The 16,814-nt window shown below is 49.1% G+C and overlaps 1 protein-coding gene across 1 annotated transcript in view; it reads left to right on the forward strand.

The window, feature by feature from the left end:
* The window catches only part of LOC115074851 (spatacsin-like), an 87,723-nt gene that overhangs the window by 55,924 nt on the left and 14,985 nt on the right, over positions 1-16,814 (forward strand). The window contains 5 exon segments of the mRNA XM_029574775.1: positions 2,470-2,603; positions 3,255-3,362; positions 3,849-4,017; positions 10,766-10,854; positions 14,531-14,686. Of these exon segments, the coding sequence (XP_029430635.1) occupies positions 2,470-2,603; positions 3,255-3,362; positions 3,849-4,017; positions 10,766-10,854; positions 14,531-14,686 (656 nt within the window).

Consider the following 16,814-nt stretch of genomic DNA (forward strand, 5'->3'; position numbering starts at 1 on the left):
TACTCATTCTTTTGTGAGGGACATTCTCTAAGCTTTACCCCTTTCTACTCATTCTTTGTGCTGGGGACATTCTCTAAGCTTTACCCCTTTCTACTCATTCTTGTGATGGGGACATTCTCTAAGCTTTACCCCTTTCTACTCATTCTTTGTGCTGGGGACATTCTCTAAGCTTTACCCCTTTTACTCATTCTTTGTGCTGGGGTCATCTCTAAGCTTACCCCCTTTCTATCATTATTGTGCTGGGGACATTCTCTAAGCTTTACCCCTTTCTACTCATTCTTTGTGCTGGGGACATTCTCTAAGCTTTACCCCTTTCTACTCATTCTTTGTGCTGGGGTCATTCTCTAAGCTTTACCCCTTTCTACTCATTCTTTGTGCTGGGGACATTCTCTAAGCTTTACCCCTTTCTACTCATTCTTTGTGCTGGGGACATTCTCTAACCTTTACCCCTTTTCTACTCATTCTTTGTGCTGGGGACATTCTCTAAGCTTTACCCCTTTCTACTCATTCTTTGTGCTGGGGTCATTCTCTAAGCTTTACCCCTTTCTACTCATTCTTTGTGCTGGGGACATTCTCTAAGCTTTACCCCTTTCTACTCATTCTTTGTGCTGGGGACATTCTCTAAGCTTTACCCCTTTCTACTCATTCTTTGTGCTGGGGACATTCTCTAAGCTTTACCCCTTTCTACTCATTCTTTGTGCTGGGGTCATTCTCTAAGCTTTACCCCTTTCTACTCATTCTTTGTGCTGGGGTCATTCTCTAAGCTTTACCCCTTTCTACTCATTTCTTATGCTGGGGTCATTCTCTAAGCTTTACCCCTTTCTACTCATTCTTTGTGCTGGGGACATTCTCTAAGCTTTACCCCTTTCTACTCATTCTTTGTGCTGGGGACATTCTCTAAGCTTTACCCCTTTCTACTCATTCTTTGTGCTGGGGACATTCTCTAAGCTTTACCCCTTTCTACTCATTCTTTGTGCTGGGGACATTCTCTAAGCTTTACCCCTTTCTACTCATTCTTTGTGCTGGGGACAGTCTCTACGTTTTACCCCTTCTACTCATTCTTTGTGCTGGGGACAGTCTCTAAGCTTTATCCCTTTCTACTCATTCTTTGTGCTGGGGACAGTCTCTAAGCTTTACCCCTTTCTACTCATTCTTTGTGCTGGGGACATTCTCTAAGCTAACCCCTTTCTACTCATTCTCTAACCTTTACCCCTTTCTACTCATTCTTTGTGCTGGGGACATTCTCTAAGCTTTACCCCTTTCTACTCATTCTCTAAGCTTTACCCCTTTCTACTCATTCTTTGTGCTGGGGACATTTTCTAAGCTTTACCCCTTTCTACTCATTCTTTGTGCTGGGGTCATTCTCTAAGCTTTACCCCTTTCTACTCATTCTTTGTGCTGGGGACATTCTCTAAGCTTTACCCCTTTCTACTCATTCTTGTGCTGGGGTCATTCTCTAAGCTTTACCCCTTTCTACTCATTCTTGTGCTGGGGACATTCTCTAAGCTTTACCCCTGTCCCCTTTCTACTCATTCTTTGTGCTGGGGACGTTCTCTAAGCTTTACCCCTTTCTACTCATTCTTTGTGCTGGGGACATTCTCTAAGCTTTACCCCTTTCTACTCATTCTTTGTGCTGGGGACATTCTCTAAGCTTTACCCCTTTCTACTCATTCTTTGTGCTGGGGACATTCTCTAAGCTTTACCCCTTTCTACTCATTCTTTGTGCTGGGGTCATTCTCTAAGCTTTACCCCTTTCTACTCATTCTTTGTGCTGGGGACATTCTCTAAGCTTTACCCCTTTCTACTCATTCTTTGTGCTGGGGACAGTCTCTAAGCTTTACCCCTTTCTACTCATTCTTTGTGCTGGAGGACATTCTCTAAGCTTTTTACCCCTTTCTACTCATTCTTTGTGCTGGGGATATTCTCTAAGCTTTACCCCTTTCTACTCATTCTTTGTGCTGGGGACAGTCTCTAAGCTTTACCCCTTTCTACTCATTCTTTGTGCTGGGGACATTCTCTAAGCTTTACCCCTTTCTACTCATTCTTTGTGCTGGGGACATTCTCTAAGCTTTACCCCTTTCTACTCATTCTTTGTGCTGGGGACATTCTCTAAACTTTACCCCTTTCTACTCATTCTTTGTGCTGGGTCATTCTCTAAGCTTTACCCCTTTCTACTCATTCTTTGTGCTGGGGACATTCTCTAAGCTTTACCCCTTTCTACTCATTCTTTGTGCTGGGGACATTCTCTAACCTTTACCCCTTTCTACTCATTCTTTTTTGCTGGGGTCATTCTCTAAGCTTTACCCCTTTCTACTCATTCTTTGTGCTGGGGACATTCTCTAAGCTTTTTACCCCTTTCTACTCATTCTTTGTGCTGGGGACATTCTCTAAGCTTTACCCCTTTCTACTCATTCTTTGTTCTGGGGACATTCTCTAAGCTTTACCCCTTTCTTCTCATTCTTTGTGCAGCTGTTGAGCTTCTGATTTTCGCCCACGATTGCTTCACGTTGACCTGTCACCTGGAGGGCATTACCAGAGTTTTACAGGCATCACGACACTTGACCAATCAGCATCTAGCACCCAATGATGAGCACATGCTCATGGTAGGTCTCTTTCATCATGTGTGTATTTGCATGTTTTTCTGTATATATGAGAGATGACGCCTAAAGATCACTCAGAGCATGCATCTGTCACCCAGTTGTATATGTATGTACATAACTGCATATATGTGTATTGTCTGTACATGTCTGCATGTATTTATATTTCCATGTGTGCACACATTTCCATGTGTTTGTGTATGCATCTGTATTTGTGTATAGGTGCATGTTTGCATATGTACATATCTATGTGTCTGTGTTTGCATGCGTCTAGATACGTGTATGCATGTGCATGTCTGTGTGAGTCATGCCATAGTTTTTTTTATAGGAAATTGTTCCATCCTACCCTGTTTTTGCTGCTGGGAGTCTTATAGAGAGAGGCAGTGAGTGACTCCCTTCTTGTTACTATTCATGAGGATGTTATAAAGAGGGGCAACATGCGATTCCCGTCTTGTTGCTGTTCGTGAGAGTGTTGTAAGGAGGGGCAATGCATGACTCCTTCTTACTGTTCATGAGGATATTATAAAGAGGGGGTAGTGTGTGCCTCCGCCCCTGTTTCTCTTCGTGAGAGTGATATAATGAGGAGTAATGTGTAATGTCCTTCCTGTTACTGTTTGAGGGTATTGGAAGGTAAACGGTGGTCCTTATATTTTTCAGGTTCGTCTCCTCACTGGGATTGGAAGATACAATGACATGAATTACATTTTTGACATCTTGCACAGGAAACACCACTTTGAAGTGCTGATGAGGAAGAAGTTGGATTCGGTAGGTGCACGAATAACTTGAAATCTCTGAGGCTTGGGATTATAGACTTCACACTCCACTTCATCTTCACCCAACATGCTTTACAGTTTCAGAAATGTTGATTTAGGTCTTAGGGGGGAGAATTTTAAAACTGTATGTTTTGATGAAAAGTCCATTGATGCTTTTACCTGCAAGCTTTGCCCCTGGAAAACATCCTGCAGAGTTGGGGAGAAGCAGCCTTATGGGTGTATGAGAAGAAGAGAAAGCAGGTGGCACTGTGTAGAGTGCGTATTGGATGGTGAGAGTGTGGGTGTGTGTGCATGCATATGAGAGAGGGAGTGGCCCTCTCTGTGAGGCGAGGTGGCCTTGTATATAGTGTGTGCATGTCAGGGGCGGGCTGGTGTGATAAGAGGAGGAGATACAGTGATCATAATGTTTAGTATTGGTACCATGGCTGCCGGGGCAGTGCACATTGCACGTGTGCTGATGCCGGAGTCTCTGTTGCAGACTGGTGGTTTGATGACTGCGCTGCTGGATTACATTAAACGATGTCATCCCGGAGACAGCGAGAAGCACAACATGGTGGCGCTGTGCTTCAGTATGCACCGTGAAATTGGGGAGAATCATCAGGCGGCAGCACTCATCCAGCTGAAGCTCATTGAATCGCAGCCCTGGGGTATGTGCGCCCTTGCACGGTAATTTCATGAAGGTGCTCGGGAAGCAAAGCTCTTTCTTTTCCACTTCAGCAGTACAGAATTGTTCCAGGCTGAGATGTTATTGGTGCAGAGCAGTCTAGTTAACACAGGCTTATGAAGAAATTGGAAGGCAGGTGATTTAATCTTATCAGCCCCCCACTCTTTATCCCTCATCGCTGTCCAGTTCTAGCCATCTCAAGTGTGCACTTTCCGCCATCTGGTCTGGGCCTTGCCAGCAATTCACCTCCCTACATCCAGTCCCTGCTTGACAATTCATGGTATAAACCATCTGCCATTCAGTCCAGTCTGTATAAAAAGTTCACAGCATACACCTCTCGCTGTCTAGTCCCCGCCCACGATTCACAGTGCATACCTCCCACTCGCCTGTCCATTCTGTACCTATGATTCTCCGTGCACTCTTCCCAGTCTCCTGTCTGGCTGTTGTATGATTCACAGAGTGCACTTTCCGCTCTCCTGTCTGGTCCGTGTCTGAATCACGGTGCACGCCTTCCCCTCTCGTGTCTGGTCCGTGTCTGACTCACGGTGCACGCCTTCTCCTCTCGTGTCTGGTCCGTGTCTGACTCACGGTGCACGCCTTCCCCTCTCGTGTCTGGTCCGTGTCTGAATCACGGTGCAGGCCTTCCCCTCTCGTGTCTGGTCCGTGTCTGACTCACGGTGCACGCCTTCCCCTCTCGTGTCTGGTCCATGTCTGACTCACGGTGCACGCCTTCCCCTCTCGTGTCTGGTCCATGTCTGACTCACGGTGCACGCCTTCCCCTCTCGTGTCTGGTCCGTGTCTGAATCACGGTGCACGCCTTCCCCTCTCGTGTCTGGTCCGTGTCTGAATCACGGTGCACGCCTTCTCCTCTCGTGTCTGGTCCGTGTCTGACTCACGGTGCACGCCTTCCCCTCTCGTGTCTGGTCCGTGTCTGACTCACGGTGCACGCCTTCCCCTCTCGTGTCTGGTCCGTGTCTGACTCACGGTGCACGCCTTCTGCTCTCCCCTCTAATCCATGTCTGTGATTCACGATACATATCTCCTGTTCTTCTGCTTGGTCTCTACCTATAATTCACAGTGCACATTTGCTACTGTCCGGTCTAATCTTGTCCATGCTGATGATTGATGGCACATCTCCTAGTATCCTGCCTAGTCCATGCCAATGATTCACAGTGTGCACCTTTCACTGTGTAGTCTATACCAATGAATCACAGAGCATACCTTAGGCCATACTCTCTCCAGTCCTTATTGATAATTCATGGTGCACCCTCACACTGTCTGGTTCAAACCAGTAATTCACAGTCCACATCTTCTGCTGTTCAGTTCATGCTGGTAATTTATGGTAGGTACCTCCCATCCAGTCTGGTCAATGGAACATAAGAGATGCCAAACTGGGTCAGACCAAGGGGTCCATCAAGCCCAATATCCTATTTCCAACAGTGGCCAATCCAAGTCACAAGTACCCAAACATTAAATAGATCCCAAGGTACTAATGCTGGTAACAAGCAGTGGCTATTCCTTATTGATTAATAGCAGTTTTTAGACTTCTCCGGGAACTTATCCAAACCTTTTTTAAACCCAGCTAAACCAACTGCCTTAACCACATCATCTGGCAATGAATTCCAGAGCTTGTGTGCTTTGCGTGAAAAGGAATTTTCTTTGATTTGTTTTAAATGTGCTACTTACTAATTTCATGGAGTGCCTGCCCCCTAGTCTTTCTGTTATCTAAAAGGAGTAATTCCTGTTCATTCCCCAGATTAGGCCATACAAGTGGGTTTTCCATCTCTGCCAGAAGATGAAGGCAGAGAATAAAAACTTTTCAGGCACTGCTAAATAACAGAGTGTGCTACGTGCAGTCCCTCAGTATTTCTCTGCCTCCAGCAGATGGTAGAGGTGCTAAACCTTCAGTCTGCTGTTTCCTGGCTTGTAGCCAGATAGGACCAATGGGTTATGCTTACCTGCCAGCAGATGGAGATGGAGATGGAGTCAGGTTGCAAAGCTGACGTCACAGTACATGGACCCCTGCAGTATTCTCCATCGCCAGCAGATGGTGGATGTACTTCTCCCTATGGGGATTACTTTACTTTTTGGAATGAGAAATTCTGCATTCTAAATTGGAGAAAATTGAGCCCTGCTTTCCTGCGGTGATACCTAAAGGTCCTTCATTTAGTTGAGAATTCCTGAGGCGATTTCCGAGATCCCTCAGAGGTGTGCCTTGGTCTGATAGCCGGCTCCCGGCGTGGACTTTGCTGCTTAGGCAGCTGAAAGGCAGCAGATGCAGGAAGCTGAGCATGGTGGTGATGGCCAGAGACTGTCTCTGTACTCAGCTGGTAAGCACTGAGCCCAGGTAAGTTTAAAAAAAAAAAAAAAAGAGAAGAAGAAACAGAAGAAGATTTTCCTCCCGATTCAGAGATGAGTAGAGGGAATTTCAGTAGGACTCCCCTCAGTCTCCATGTTTGGCGCACTGCTCCGACATTAAGATAAGGGGAATTGGGCTTCTGAGCGGGTTGGGCAGCCGAACGCGTGGTAAGCCTTGGTGGCACCATCTTGCATGCATTTCTGTGCGTGCCGTATTGCCCTCCATAGTGTGCGCAGTATGACGGCTCTGTGCACACGCTGTGCTCATAATATCAGGTGCGTTACTGTGTGCACAATTTTGAAAAAGCAACGATACAAGAAGAGCTGTGTGCACAGGCTGTGAGTGTGCCTCGCCGCGCCATGCCTAAACACTCGAAATCCGTGCGCATACATTTTTTAAGGACGAGCCAATTAAACATACAACTACCACTGACAATGGCGCTGGCAACCAAGAAATGTAAGCGTCTTACTCTATGCATTGCTTGTCATATTAGGGCTTCACAGCCTGACCTGGACTCCAACTTTGTCAGCACTATGAGGAAGCTCAAGGAGACCTGATCTCCTCAGACTTTGCTAAGCTTGACTCCTCCCATTCAGGTGATGAGTTGGTTAAAGCCTTAACTGGCAGTACACTGGATCTGAGTACAATCTTGCCTGGGTCATCCATGGGAGAGGTAAATTCAGCTGGACCCACCTCGGTACTTCCTGGACTAGGCATGGATCCGGCTGCCTTTTCTTGGGTGGAGTTTTTCCAGGGGCTACAAGCCTTCATACAGGTGCAGTCTGCTGCCTCACTTGCCCCTGTCCCGACGGAACCTCAGCCAGTGACCCCTCCCTCTCCCATTTCTTCTGGCAGATCCTGAGGCATGCTTTGCCTTACCAAGGGTATCCCTGGTAGGGACCTGGATGGCACGGACGAAGAGGAGGACCAAGACTCCTTGGAAGATGGGGAAATCCCCCCGGGGTTGGAACCGTATTGGACCATGTTATGGTTCTTTCACAGCGATGGTCTTTCTTCTAGCCACACGGATACAGAAGTTGAGGTAACAGGTGCGTCAGTTGGTGAACACGGTATGCCCGACAGTGTGGAGCTATCTCCAAGTTCTCAGTTTGATGGCAGCAGTCCTGGAAGTAGTGCCATGGGGGAGGGCATACATGCGCCCACTTCATCGTTCACTACTATTGCATTGGAAGCCACATCCCCAAGACTATTCAGTTCATCTCCACTTACCGATGGAAGTCTGTTCTCGCCTCCAGTGGTGGTTGCAGGAAGCTCATTTAAACGGGAGGGTGTCCCTGTCCTCTCCGAACTGGCCGGTCCTCATGACAGATGCAAGTTTCCGGGGCTGGGGAGCTCACTGTCAGGAACTGATGGCCCAGGGACTTTGGATGGAAGAAGAGGCCCTCTGGAACATCAACCGCCTGGAAGCCCAAGCAGTCAGATTGGCATGTTTACAGTTCAGCCACAGACTCCATGGCCAAGCGGTCTGCATGATGTCAGACAACGCAATGACGGTAGCCTACATTAAGTGCCAGGGAAGGAACCAGCAAGTGTCTCAGGAGATTGTCCTCCTTACGGAATGGGCGGAAGTACATCTACAGATGATCTAGACCTCCCACATTGCAGGAAAAAACATCAGAGCAGACTTTCTAAGCAGGGAGAGTCTGGATCCAGGAGAGTGGATGTTGTCGTCTGTAGTGGATCACTGGGGGGTCCCCTCGTCAAGCGACCTGCTGGCCGCATCTCATAATGCAAAGGTTCCTCGATTTTTCAGTCGCAGAAGAGATCCGTGGTCCCTGGAAATCGATGCTTTCGTTCAGACCTGGACGGAAGATGAGTTGATATTCGCCTTCCTTCCATGACCTCTGCTGGGTAGAGTCTTTTGCAGAATCAAACACCAGAGGGGACTAGTTCTACTAGTGGCCCCAGATTGGTCCAGGCATCCATGGTATGTGGAAATGCAGAGACAACTAGTGGAGAATCCCCAACACCTCCCACCACACAGGGATCTGTTGCAGCAGAGACCGGTCTTTCATGAAGATCCGACTCGATTCTGTCTTATGGTCTGGCCCTTAAGAGGGCTCGCCTGATGAAGCGGGGATATTCGGTGGTGGCAGCTGTCACCTTACTCCACGCTCAGAATTTCTCCATGTCCCTAGTGAATGTGCGGGTCTGGAGAATATTTGAGGCCTGGTGCAAGGAACGCAGTATCCTCCCCCGAGCGGGCAAAATCCCTCTTATTCTGGAATTTTTGCAGGGCAGCCTGAATAAAGGTTTGGCCCTTAACTCCTTGAAGGTGCGGGTAGTGGATCTTTTCTGTTTCAAGGGTAAGGTAAATGGGGCCTCCCTGTCAGCCCATCCTGATGTGGCCTGTTTTCTAAAGGGAGTGGAGCACCTTCGACCTCCCGTACGGTTGCCAGTTCTCTTATGGAATCTCAATTTAGTACTGGAATTCTTAGCAGTTCCTTCATTTTGGCCACTGCAAAGTCTTTCCTTGCATTTATTGACCTTGAAGATAGTGTTCCTGTTGGCTATATGCTCATCATGTTGCATTTCTGAACTGCAGGTGTTGTCGTGCCAAGAGCCATTCCTCAGGATGACTCCAAGGGCGTTACGGATACGTACCGTCCCATCCTTCTTGCCCAAAGTAGTCTTGAAGTTTCATTTGAATCAGTACATTTTGTTGCCATCCCTAGATAAAATCAAGGACACAGAGGAATATTGTCTCCTCAGTCATTTGGACGTTAAGAGACTTTTAGGGCGGTATCTGGAAGTCTCAGAACAAGTCTAAAAGATGGGACCACCTGTTTGTTCTTCGTGGTGGAAGGAAGCAGGGCAAACCAGCTTCGTGGGTTACCATAGCTTGCTGGATTAAGGAGGTGATCACAGGAGCCTGTGTACAGGCTGGAAAGTCATTACCTTCTCAGATTAGAGCTCATTCCTCTAGGACTCGGGCGGTGTCATGGGCGGAAGATAGACTGCTGTCTCCCGTTGATATCTAATGAACAGCAATGTGGTCCTTACACATCTTCTACAGGTTTTATCACCTGGACGTATAGGCCTGAGAGGACACAGACTGTGTCGACTGGACTATGGGCAGCCTCCTGCCCCGTTCAGGAGAAGCTTTTGTACATCCCATTGGTCCTGAGTCCATCTGCTACACGCTAGGAAATGGAGAAATTACTTGCCTGATAATTTCATTTTCCTTAGGGTAGACAGATGGACTCGGCATCCTGCCCCCGGCTGCCCAAGAATTGCGCCACAGGTCCTCCCGTGGAGTGAGCCTCAAATCCAGCTGCTCACGGGTAAGTGTTCATCCAGTCCCTCGATTAGGCTACCTATATTCTTACTGGAGTTCAGTGTATATGGTTCAGTACAGGTACAGTTATCTGTTTTTAATCATATTTTTTAAAAATCTTTTCACTTGTATGTCCACAGTGGCTTTTGAATAAAATACTAGAGAGCTGAGGTCACTGTGATGTCAGCTTTGCAACCTGACTCTGTCTCTATCTGCTGGCAGGGGAATGTAATCCATTAGTCCTGAGTTCATCTGTCGACACTAAAGAAAAGAAAATTATCAGGTAAGTAATTTCTCCATTAATCAAGTTGACTTAGGGGAATAGCCACCGCTATTACTAGCATCCAGTAGCATGGTATCCACTTAGTGTTTGGGTACTTGCCAGGTTCTTGTAGCCTGGATTGGCCACTGCTGGAAACAGGATACTGGGCTTGATGGACCCTTGTCTGACCCAGTATGGCATGTTCTTATGATCTTACCAGAGGTAAATCTTGATAGGTGAATGTGATCAATTTCTTTGCCTGGGTGACCGGAGAGTTGGATCAAGGGAGAGTGCTAGACGTAGTGTACTTGGATTTTAGCGAGGCCCGTCCTCTCTCCCTGACCCCAGCACTCTGCTCTCATCTCTAATATGAGTCACAGCTCCCTAACTTCTACACCCTTGCTGTATATTCAGCTGAGTGAGTCCAAGATCTGGGCTCACAGCTGCACACTGCGCTTTGAGGTTGCAGTTTCTGCTGCAGGCTCACGCCTCTTCTCTTGTTCCCTGCATGCTTATAGAGGAAGGGGAATGGCTGGAGCTGTAAACAGAGAGGCCAGGAGATTTTTAGTGGTTCCCAGAGACCCAACAATTGTTGCAAATTCCCCAAGTGTCCAGGGGAAATCTGAAAATTCCCAGGTATGGCGATGCCATCACCCATATGTGGGACTTTCATCCTGCTTGTCCATGGAGAAAAAAATAGATTTGTGGAAAAAAGCCTGATGCAGCAAGTGTATCATATGTCTGTGGTTTTGTGCCCCTTTTTCTATTTAATAAGTGAAGAGAGTAGTAACTTCTCATTTGTCTTTGGGCAGAAGAGAGTCTGGCAGACATCCTGGCACTAAAGGCTGCACTGATGAAGGTTCTCACCCTGCTAATTGATGCGGCTGAAAGTTATCGGAAGGTAAGTCACACCAGCCTTAGGAATGGCATTTTAAATCTGAGGTATCGGGGTGTAACTCAAGGAAGCACTTACCCCATGGCCAGAAGTTTCCTAGTTCTAAATCCACAGAAAATGAAGGTCTTTAGCAGGTTAGTATTAAGGGAAGATAAACACTGCTGGAGGCTCTGTCTTTCCACTGTGAGACTGCAGTACAGAGTTAGGGGTGATGCACTGCTGTCCCTCAACTGCTGACACTGCCCGGCAGTACTAGGAGAGGGCCAGCGTTGTGCTGTCCTTCCACTGCTGAGGCTGCAGGGCAGTACTAGGAGAGGGCCAGCGTTGTGCTGTCCTTCCACTGCTGACACTGCAGGGCAGTACTAGGAGAGAGCCAGCGTTGTGCTGTCCTTCCACTGCTGACGCTGCGGGGCAGTACTAGGAGAGGGTCAGCGTTGTGCTGTCCTTCCACTGCTGACGCTGCAGGGCAGTACTAGGAGAGGGTCAGCGTTGTGCTGTCCTTCCACTGCTGACGCTGCAGGGCAGTACTAGGAGAGGGTCAGCGTTGTGCTGTCCTTCCACTGCTGACACTGCAGGGCAGTACTAGGAGAGGGCCAGCGTTGTGCTGTCCTTCCACTGCTGACGCTGCGGGGCAGTACTAGGAGAGGGCCAGCGTTGTGCTGTCCTTCCACTGCTGACGCTGCGGGGCAGTACTAGGAGAGGGCCAGCGTTGTGCTGTCCTTCCACTGCTGACGCTGCGGGGCAGTACTAGGAGAGGGCCAGCGTTGTGCTGTCCTTCCACTGCTGACGCTGCGGGGCAGTACTAGGAGAGGGCCAGCGTTGTGCTGTCCTTCCACTGCTGACGCTGCAGGGCAGTACTAGGAGAGGGCCAGCGTTGTGCTGTCCTTCCACTGCTGACGCTGCAGTGCAGTACTAGGAGAGGGCCAGCGTTGTGCTGTCCTTCCACTGCTGACACTGCAGGGCAGTACTAGGAGAGGGCCAGCGTTGTGCTGTCCTTCCACTGCTGACGCTGCGGGGCAGTACTAGGAGAGGGCCAGCGTTGTGCTGTCCTTCCACTGCTGACGCTGCGGGGCAGTACTAGGAGAGGGCCAGCGTTGTGCTGTCCTTCCACTGCTGACACTACAGGGCAGTACTAGGAGAGGGCCAGCGTTGTGCTGTCCTTCCACTGCTGACGCGGAGAGGGCCAGCGTTGTGCTGTCCTTCCACTGCTGACGCTGCAGTGCAGTACTAGGAGAGGGCCAGCAGTGTGCAGTCCTGACACTACAGGGCAGTACTAGGAGAGGGCCAGCGTTGTGCTGTCCTTCCACTGCTGAGGCTGCAGGGCAGTACTAGGAGAGGGCCAGCGTTGTGCTGTCCTTCCACTGCTGACGCTGCGGGGCAGTACTAGGAGAGGGCCAGCGTTGTGCTGTCCTTCCACTGCTGACGCTGCAGGGCAGTACTAGGAGAGGGCCAGCGTTGTGCTGTCCTTCCACTGCTGACGCTGCAGGGCAGTACTAGGAGAGGGCCAGCGTTGTGCTGTCCTTCCACTGCTGACGCTGCAGGGCAGTACTAGGAGAGGGCCAGCGTTGTGCTGTCCTTCCACTGCTGACGCTGCAGTGCAGTACTAGGAGAGGGCCAGCGTTGTGCTGTCCTTCCACTGCAGGGCAGTACTAGGAGAGGGCCAGCGTTGTGCTGTCCTTCCACTGCTGACACTGCAGGGCAGTACTAGGAGAGGGCCAGCGTTGTGCTGTCCTTCCACTGCTGACGCTGCGGGGCAGTACTAGGAGAGGGCCAGCGTTGTGCTGTCCTTCCACTGCTGACGCTGCGGGGCAGTACTAGGAGAGAGCCAGCGTTGTGCTGTCCTTCCACTGCTGACGCTGCGGGGCAGTACAAGGAGAGGGCCAGCGTTGTGCTGTCCTTCACGCTGCGGGGCAGTACTAGGAGAGGGCCAGCGTTGTGCTGTCCTTCCACTGCAGGGCAGTACTAGGAGAGGGCCAGCGTTGTGCTGTCCTTCCATTGCTGACACTGCAGTGCAGTACTAGGAGAGGGCCAGCGTTGTGCTGTCCTTCCGCTGCAGGGCAGTACTAGGAGAGGGCCAGCGTTGTGCTGTCCTTCCACTGCTGACACTGCGGGGCAGTACTAGGAGAGGGCCAGCGTTGTGCTGTCCTTCCACTGCTGACGCTGCGGGGCAGTACTAGGAGAGGGCCAGCGTTGTGCTGTCCTTCCACTGCTGACGCTGCGGGGCAGTACTAGGAGAGGGCCAGCGTTGTGCTGTCCTTCCACTGCTGACACTGCAGGGCAGTACTAGGAGAGGGCCAGCGTTGTGCTGTCCTTCCACTGCTGACACTGCGGGGCAGTACTAGGAGAGGGCCAGCGTTGTGCTGTCCTTCACGCTGCGGGGCAGTACTAGGAGAGGGCCAGCGTTGTGCTGTCCTTCCACTGCAGGGCAGTACTAGGAGAGGGCCAGCGTTGTGCTGTCCTTCCACTGCTGACACTGCTGGGCAGTACTAGGAGAGGGCCAGCGTTGTGCTGTCCTTCCACTGCAGGGCAGTACTAGGAGAGGGCCAGCGTTGTGCTGTCCTTCCACTGCTGACGCTGCAGGGCAGTACTAGGAGAGGGCCAGCGTTGTGCTGTCCTTCCACTGCTGACACTGCAGGGCAGTACTAGGAGAGGGCCAGCGTTGTGCTGTCCTTCCATTGCTGACACTGCAGTGCAGTACTAGGAGAGGGCCAGCGTTGTGCTGTCCTTCCACTGCAGGGCAGTACTAGGAGAGGGCCAGCGTTGTGCTGTCCTTCCACTGCTGACGCTGCAGGGCAGTACTAGGAGAGGGCCAGCGTTGTGCTGTCCTTCCACTGCTGACACTGCAGGGCAGTACTAGGAGAGGGCCAGCGTTGTGCTGTCCTTCCATTGCTGACACTGCAGTGCAGTACTAGGAGAGGGCCAGCGTTGTGCTGTCCTTCCACTGCTGACGCTGCAGGGCAGTACTAGGAGAGGGCCAGCGTTGTGCTGTCCTTCCACTGCTGACACTGCAGGGCAGTACTAGGAGAGGGCCAGCGTTGTTCTACTCTTCCACTGCTTGCACTACAGTAATAGGGAGAGGCTACACTTTTGGAGGCTCGCACCGGAGTAGAAATAGAAAGATGCAGACAAAAACGAAACTGGAAACTTGAAACCAGACCCTATGCAATGCAACACTGGAGAAATAGAATTGCATTTCCTCCTCTTCTGTGCAAAGTACAAAGATACCCGAAATCCACATTTTCCAAAGCTGAGTGAGAAAATCAAAGATTTGCTGTAAACATTGAGCAGGAAAAGCTCTTTATAACCGTGGGGAAAGAGGAGAAATAGCAGCTGTAGCAGCAGAATATGCGGTATCCCTCCACCAGGCCAGAAATGAAACCTGTCCAGAGACATGTCCCCGATGCTGTATTTTCTATAACCTGTACTTATACCTGTCTTATTATTTTATAATTTGTTCCTTTCTTTTTTTACCCATTTCTTTTAATCGTTGTATATATTACATTGCAGTTATTTGAATCTGACTCACTGCAGGAGAGTAGGAAGGGAATGTCAGTACTGCTGGAGGTGCTGTCCTTCCAGTATTTAGGGACGCACTGTATTGCTAGTGGTACTGACAATGCCCTACGTCCTTGTTGGTGCTTCTGTCTGACAATCTTACCCTGTTTTGCTACCTGTATGGCAGGAGTCATGCGTCCGGCAGTCCCTGCGATGCTCTCGACTAACCAAGCTCATCACTCTTCAGTTACATTTCTTGAACAATGACGATAAAACCAAACTGATAAACCTCAGCTCCGATGACGTGATGGACTGCATTATTGCCCTTCCACGATTTCATCAGGTAGTGTGCAGCGCACGGGGGGTGTGGGATGTCCTGCTGTACCAGGACAGGAGGGAGGAAGGATGCCACAGGGGTACCTGCCAGCTTGCTTATTTATTCATCTGGTACAAACTTATTTAAATAAATTCTTAGCCAGTTCCAGCAATATCGGTCCACATTACAATTAAACGAATGATGCAATTAAATATGAAATAAGGATTATCCATATCCCTTTCCATAGATAAATAAAATTCCTTAGCATCCTGCGACCCCAGGTCAGAAGAGAGGGTTCTCTCTTCTAGCAGCAGATGATGGAGAGAGAGCCCAGGCCTCACCAGTGCCTAGGAAGGTGCAGCTCAGTCAAAGGCGAGTATTCCTTGTCTCTGCAGCTCTAGGACAGCAGTTTCCAGTTGTTTTCCCTTGCTGAGCCGATCTTTGAATTAACTCTTGGCCCTAGTTAAGCCCTGAGGTAGTGGAGGGGAACAGGACTTCCTTGGAATTAGTGTTTTTGCTCTCCTCCTTCATTTTTTTCTTCTTTCCCCCCCCATCTTTCAGCTACATCGGATCTCCCTTCAGTCCCCCTGTCTGTGCAGAGATTGTTTTCAGGAAAGGATAAAATGGCAGTCTGTAATGTTGTTATCCTTTGCCATGGCTCGTTTACTGCTTTCAGCCACTCCTATAGTTGGGAGGTGAGTTGAGTCTCTGGTTTGTTCCATGGGAATGAGAGAGGCTGTCTTTATAGTCCTTGCAGCAGTTCAGCATGTAAGAGAAAAGCTATCGCTGCGGGGGGAGCTTGCAGAAACCTCAGCTAAATCTTTGGGATCTCCTAAGGCCAGAGGTGGTTCCTCCTTACTGTGAGGACAGGCTTTCTGAGGAGATCCTCTGAAAAATGCAGCAGGTTCTTCCAGCCTTACAGAGCGAGGCCTCAGCAGTGCCTCTGTCAGTGGTATCTCAAGAGGCTCCCAAGTACCTTAGGTTGTCCAGGGAAACCCTGGAGCTGGATTTTGATTTTTTCTTCTCTCCCCTGGGCTCAAGTGGAGACCTAGCTGAAGAGGATACTGTGGAAAGCATACTGGAATCTTGTGAAGAGAGTGAATTATGTATGGAAGATGATTTACAAGTAATTGATTTGTTTACTAAGGAGAATGTTGCCTCCCTTATTGTACCGGGGGTGTCCTCCCTCTGCGTGGCAGATTCTGAAGGAGGACCTATAAGGCTTTCCTTCTCCACAAAGTGGCTTAAGCATATGGTGTTGGGAGATTGGAGTCACTTGAAGAGAAGCTAGAAGGGTGCAAGGTAATGATCAAGCTGTATCTCTTGCCTCTGGAAGTAAGCAAACATAAGAACATAAGAAAATGCCATACTGGGTCAGACCAAGGGTCCATCAAGCCCAGCATCCTGTTTCCAACAGTGGCCAATCCAGGCCATAAGAACCTGGCAAGTACCCAAAAACTAAGTTCATTTTGGATCCCAAACGTGGACACTTCAGTGAAATATAAGTTAACCATCCCATTAGAGGGGGGCACTCAGGTTGAAGCTGACATTCTCATTCATGATTTTAGCAATCCAAGCTTCCATTTGTGAGGCTATGTACCTCCGATCTTGATAAGATAGCTTCAACAGCTTCGGAAGAGTCAGGATGCATCTAGGTTGGCATCCAATGTGGCCTTTGTAGCAGATACATTTTAAGATCTGGTGAGAATTGCCTCCCAATTGATGCCTTCAGTGATGGTGGCTCAGAGAATACTGTGATGCAGCCTCTAAAGCCCAGCTCAATAAGTTTCCTTTCAGGGGGAAACGTTTTGTTTGGCAATGATCTAGAGAAGTTAGTAAAAAACAATCCAGGGGATTCTAAACCTCTTAAATTTCCAAAAGATAGGGCTCAACCAAGGTCAGTTTGAGGAAGCCTGGCAGTATTGGCCAGGTAGACAATCTTCCAACAGAGTTTAATAGATTTGGGGGGATGAATCAGTCTTTTTTTTATCTTTTATTTATCATTACGCAACAGACAACTTTTCAAAACAATTGCACAATATGCTTACAATAAATATACAACCTGGTAAACAATAGCTTTCCAATGATTCCCCCCTTCCCCAACTTGCGACCGGGGTGGTCATCCAAGATATAGGTCCAAACTGAGTTGAATCAA

The sequence above is a fragment of the Rhinatrema bivittatum genome, chromosome 13 (assembly GCF_901001135.1).
Source record: "Rhinatrema bivittatum chromosome 13, aRhiBiv1.1, whole genome shotgun sequence".
Lineage (NCBI taxonomy): Eukaryota > Metazoa > Chordata > Amphibia > Gymnophiona > Rhinatrematidae > Rhinatrema > Rhinatrema bivittatum.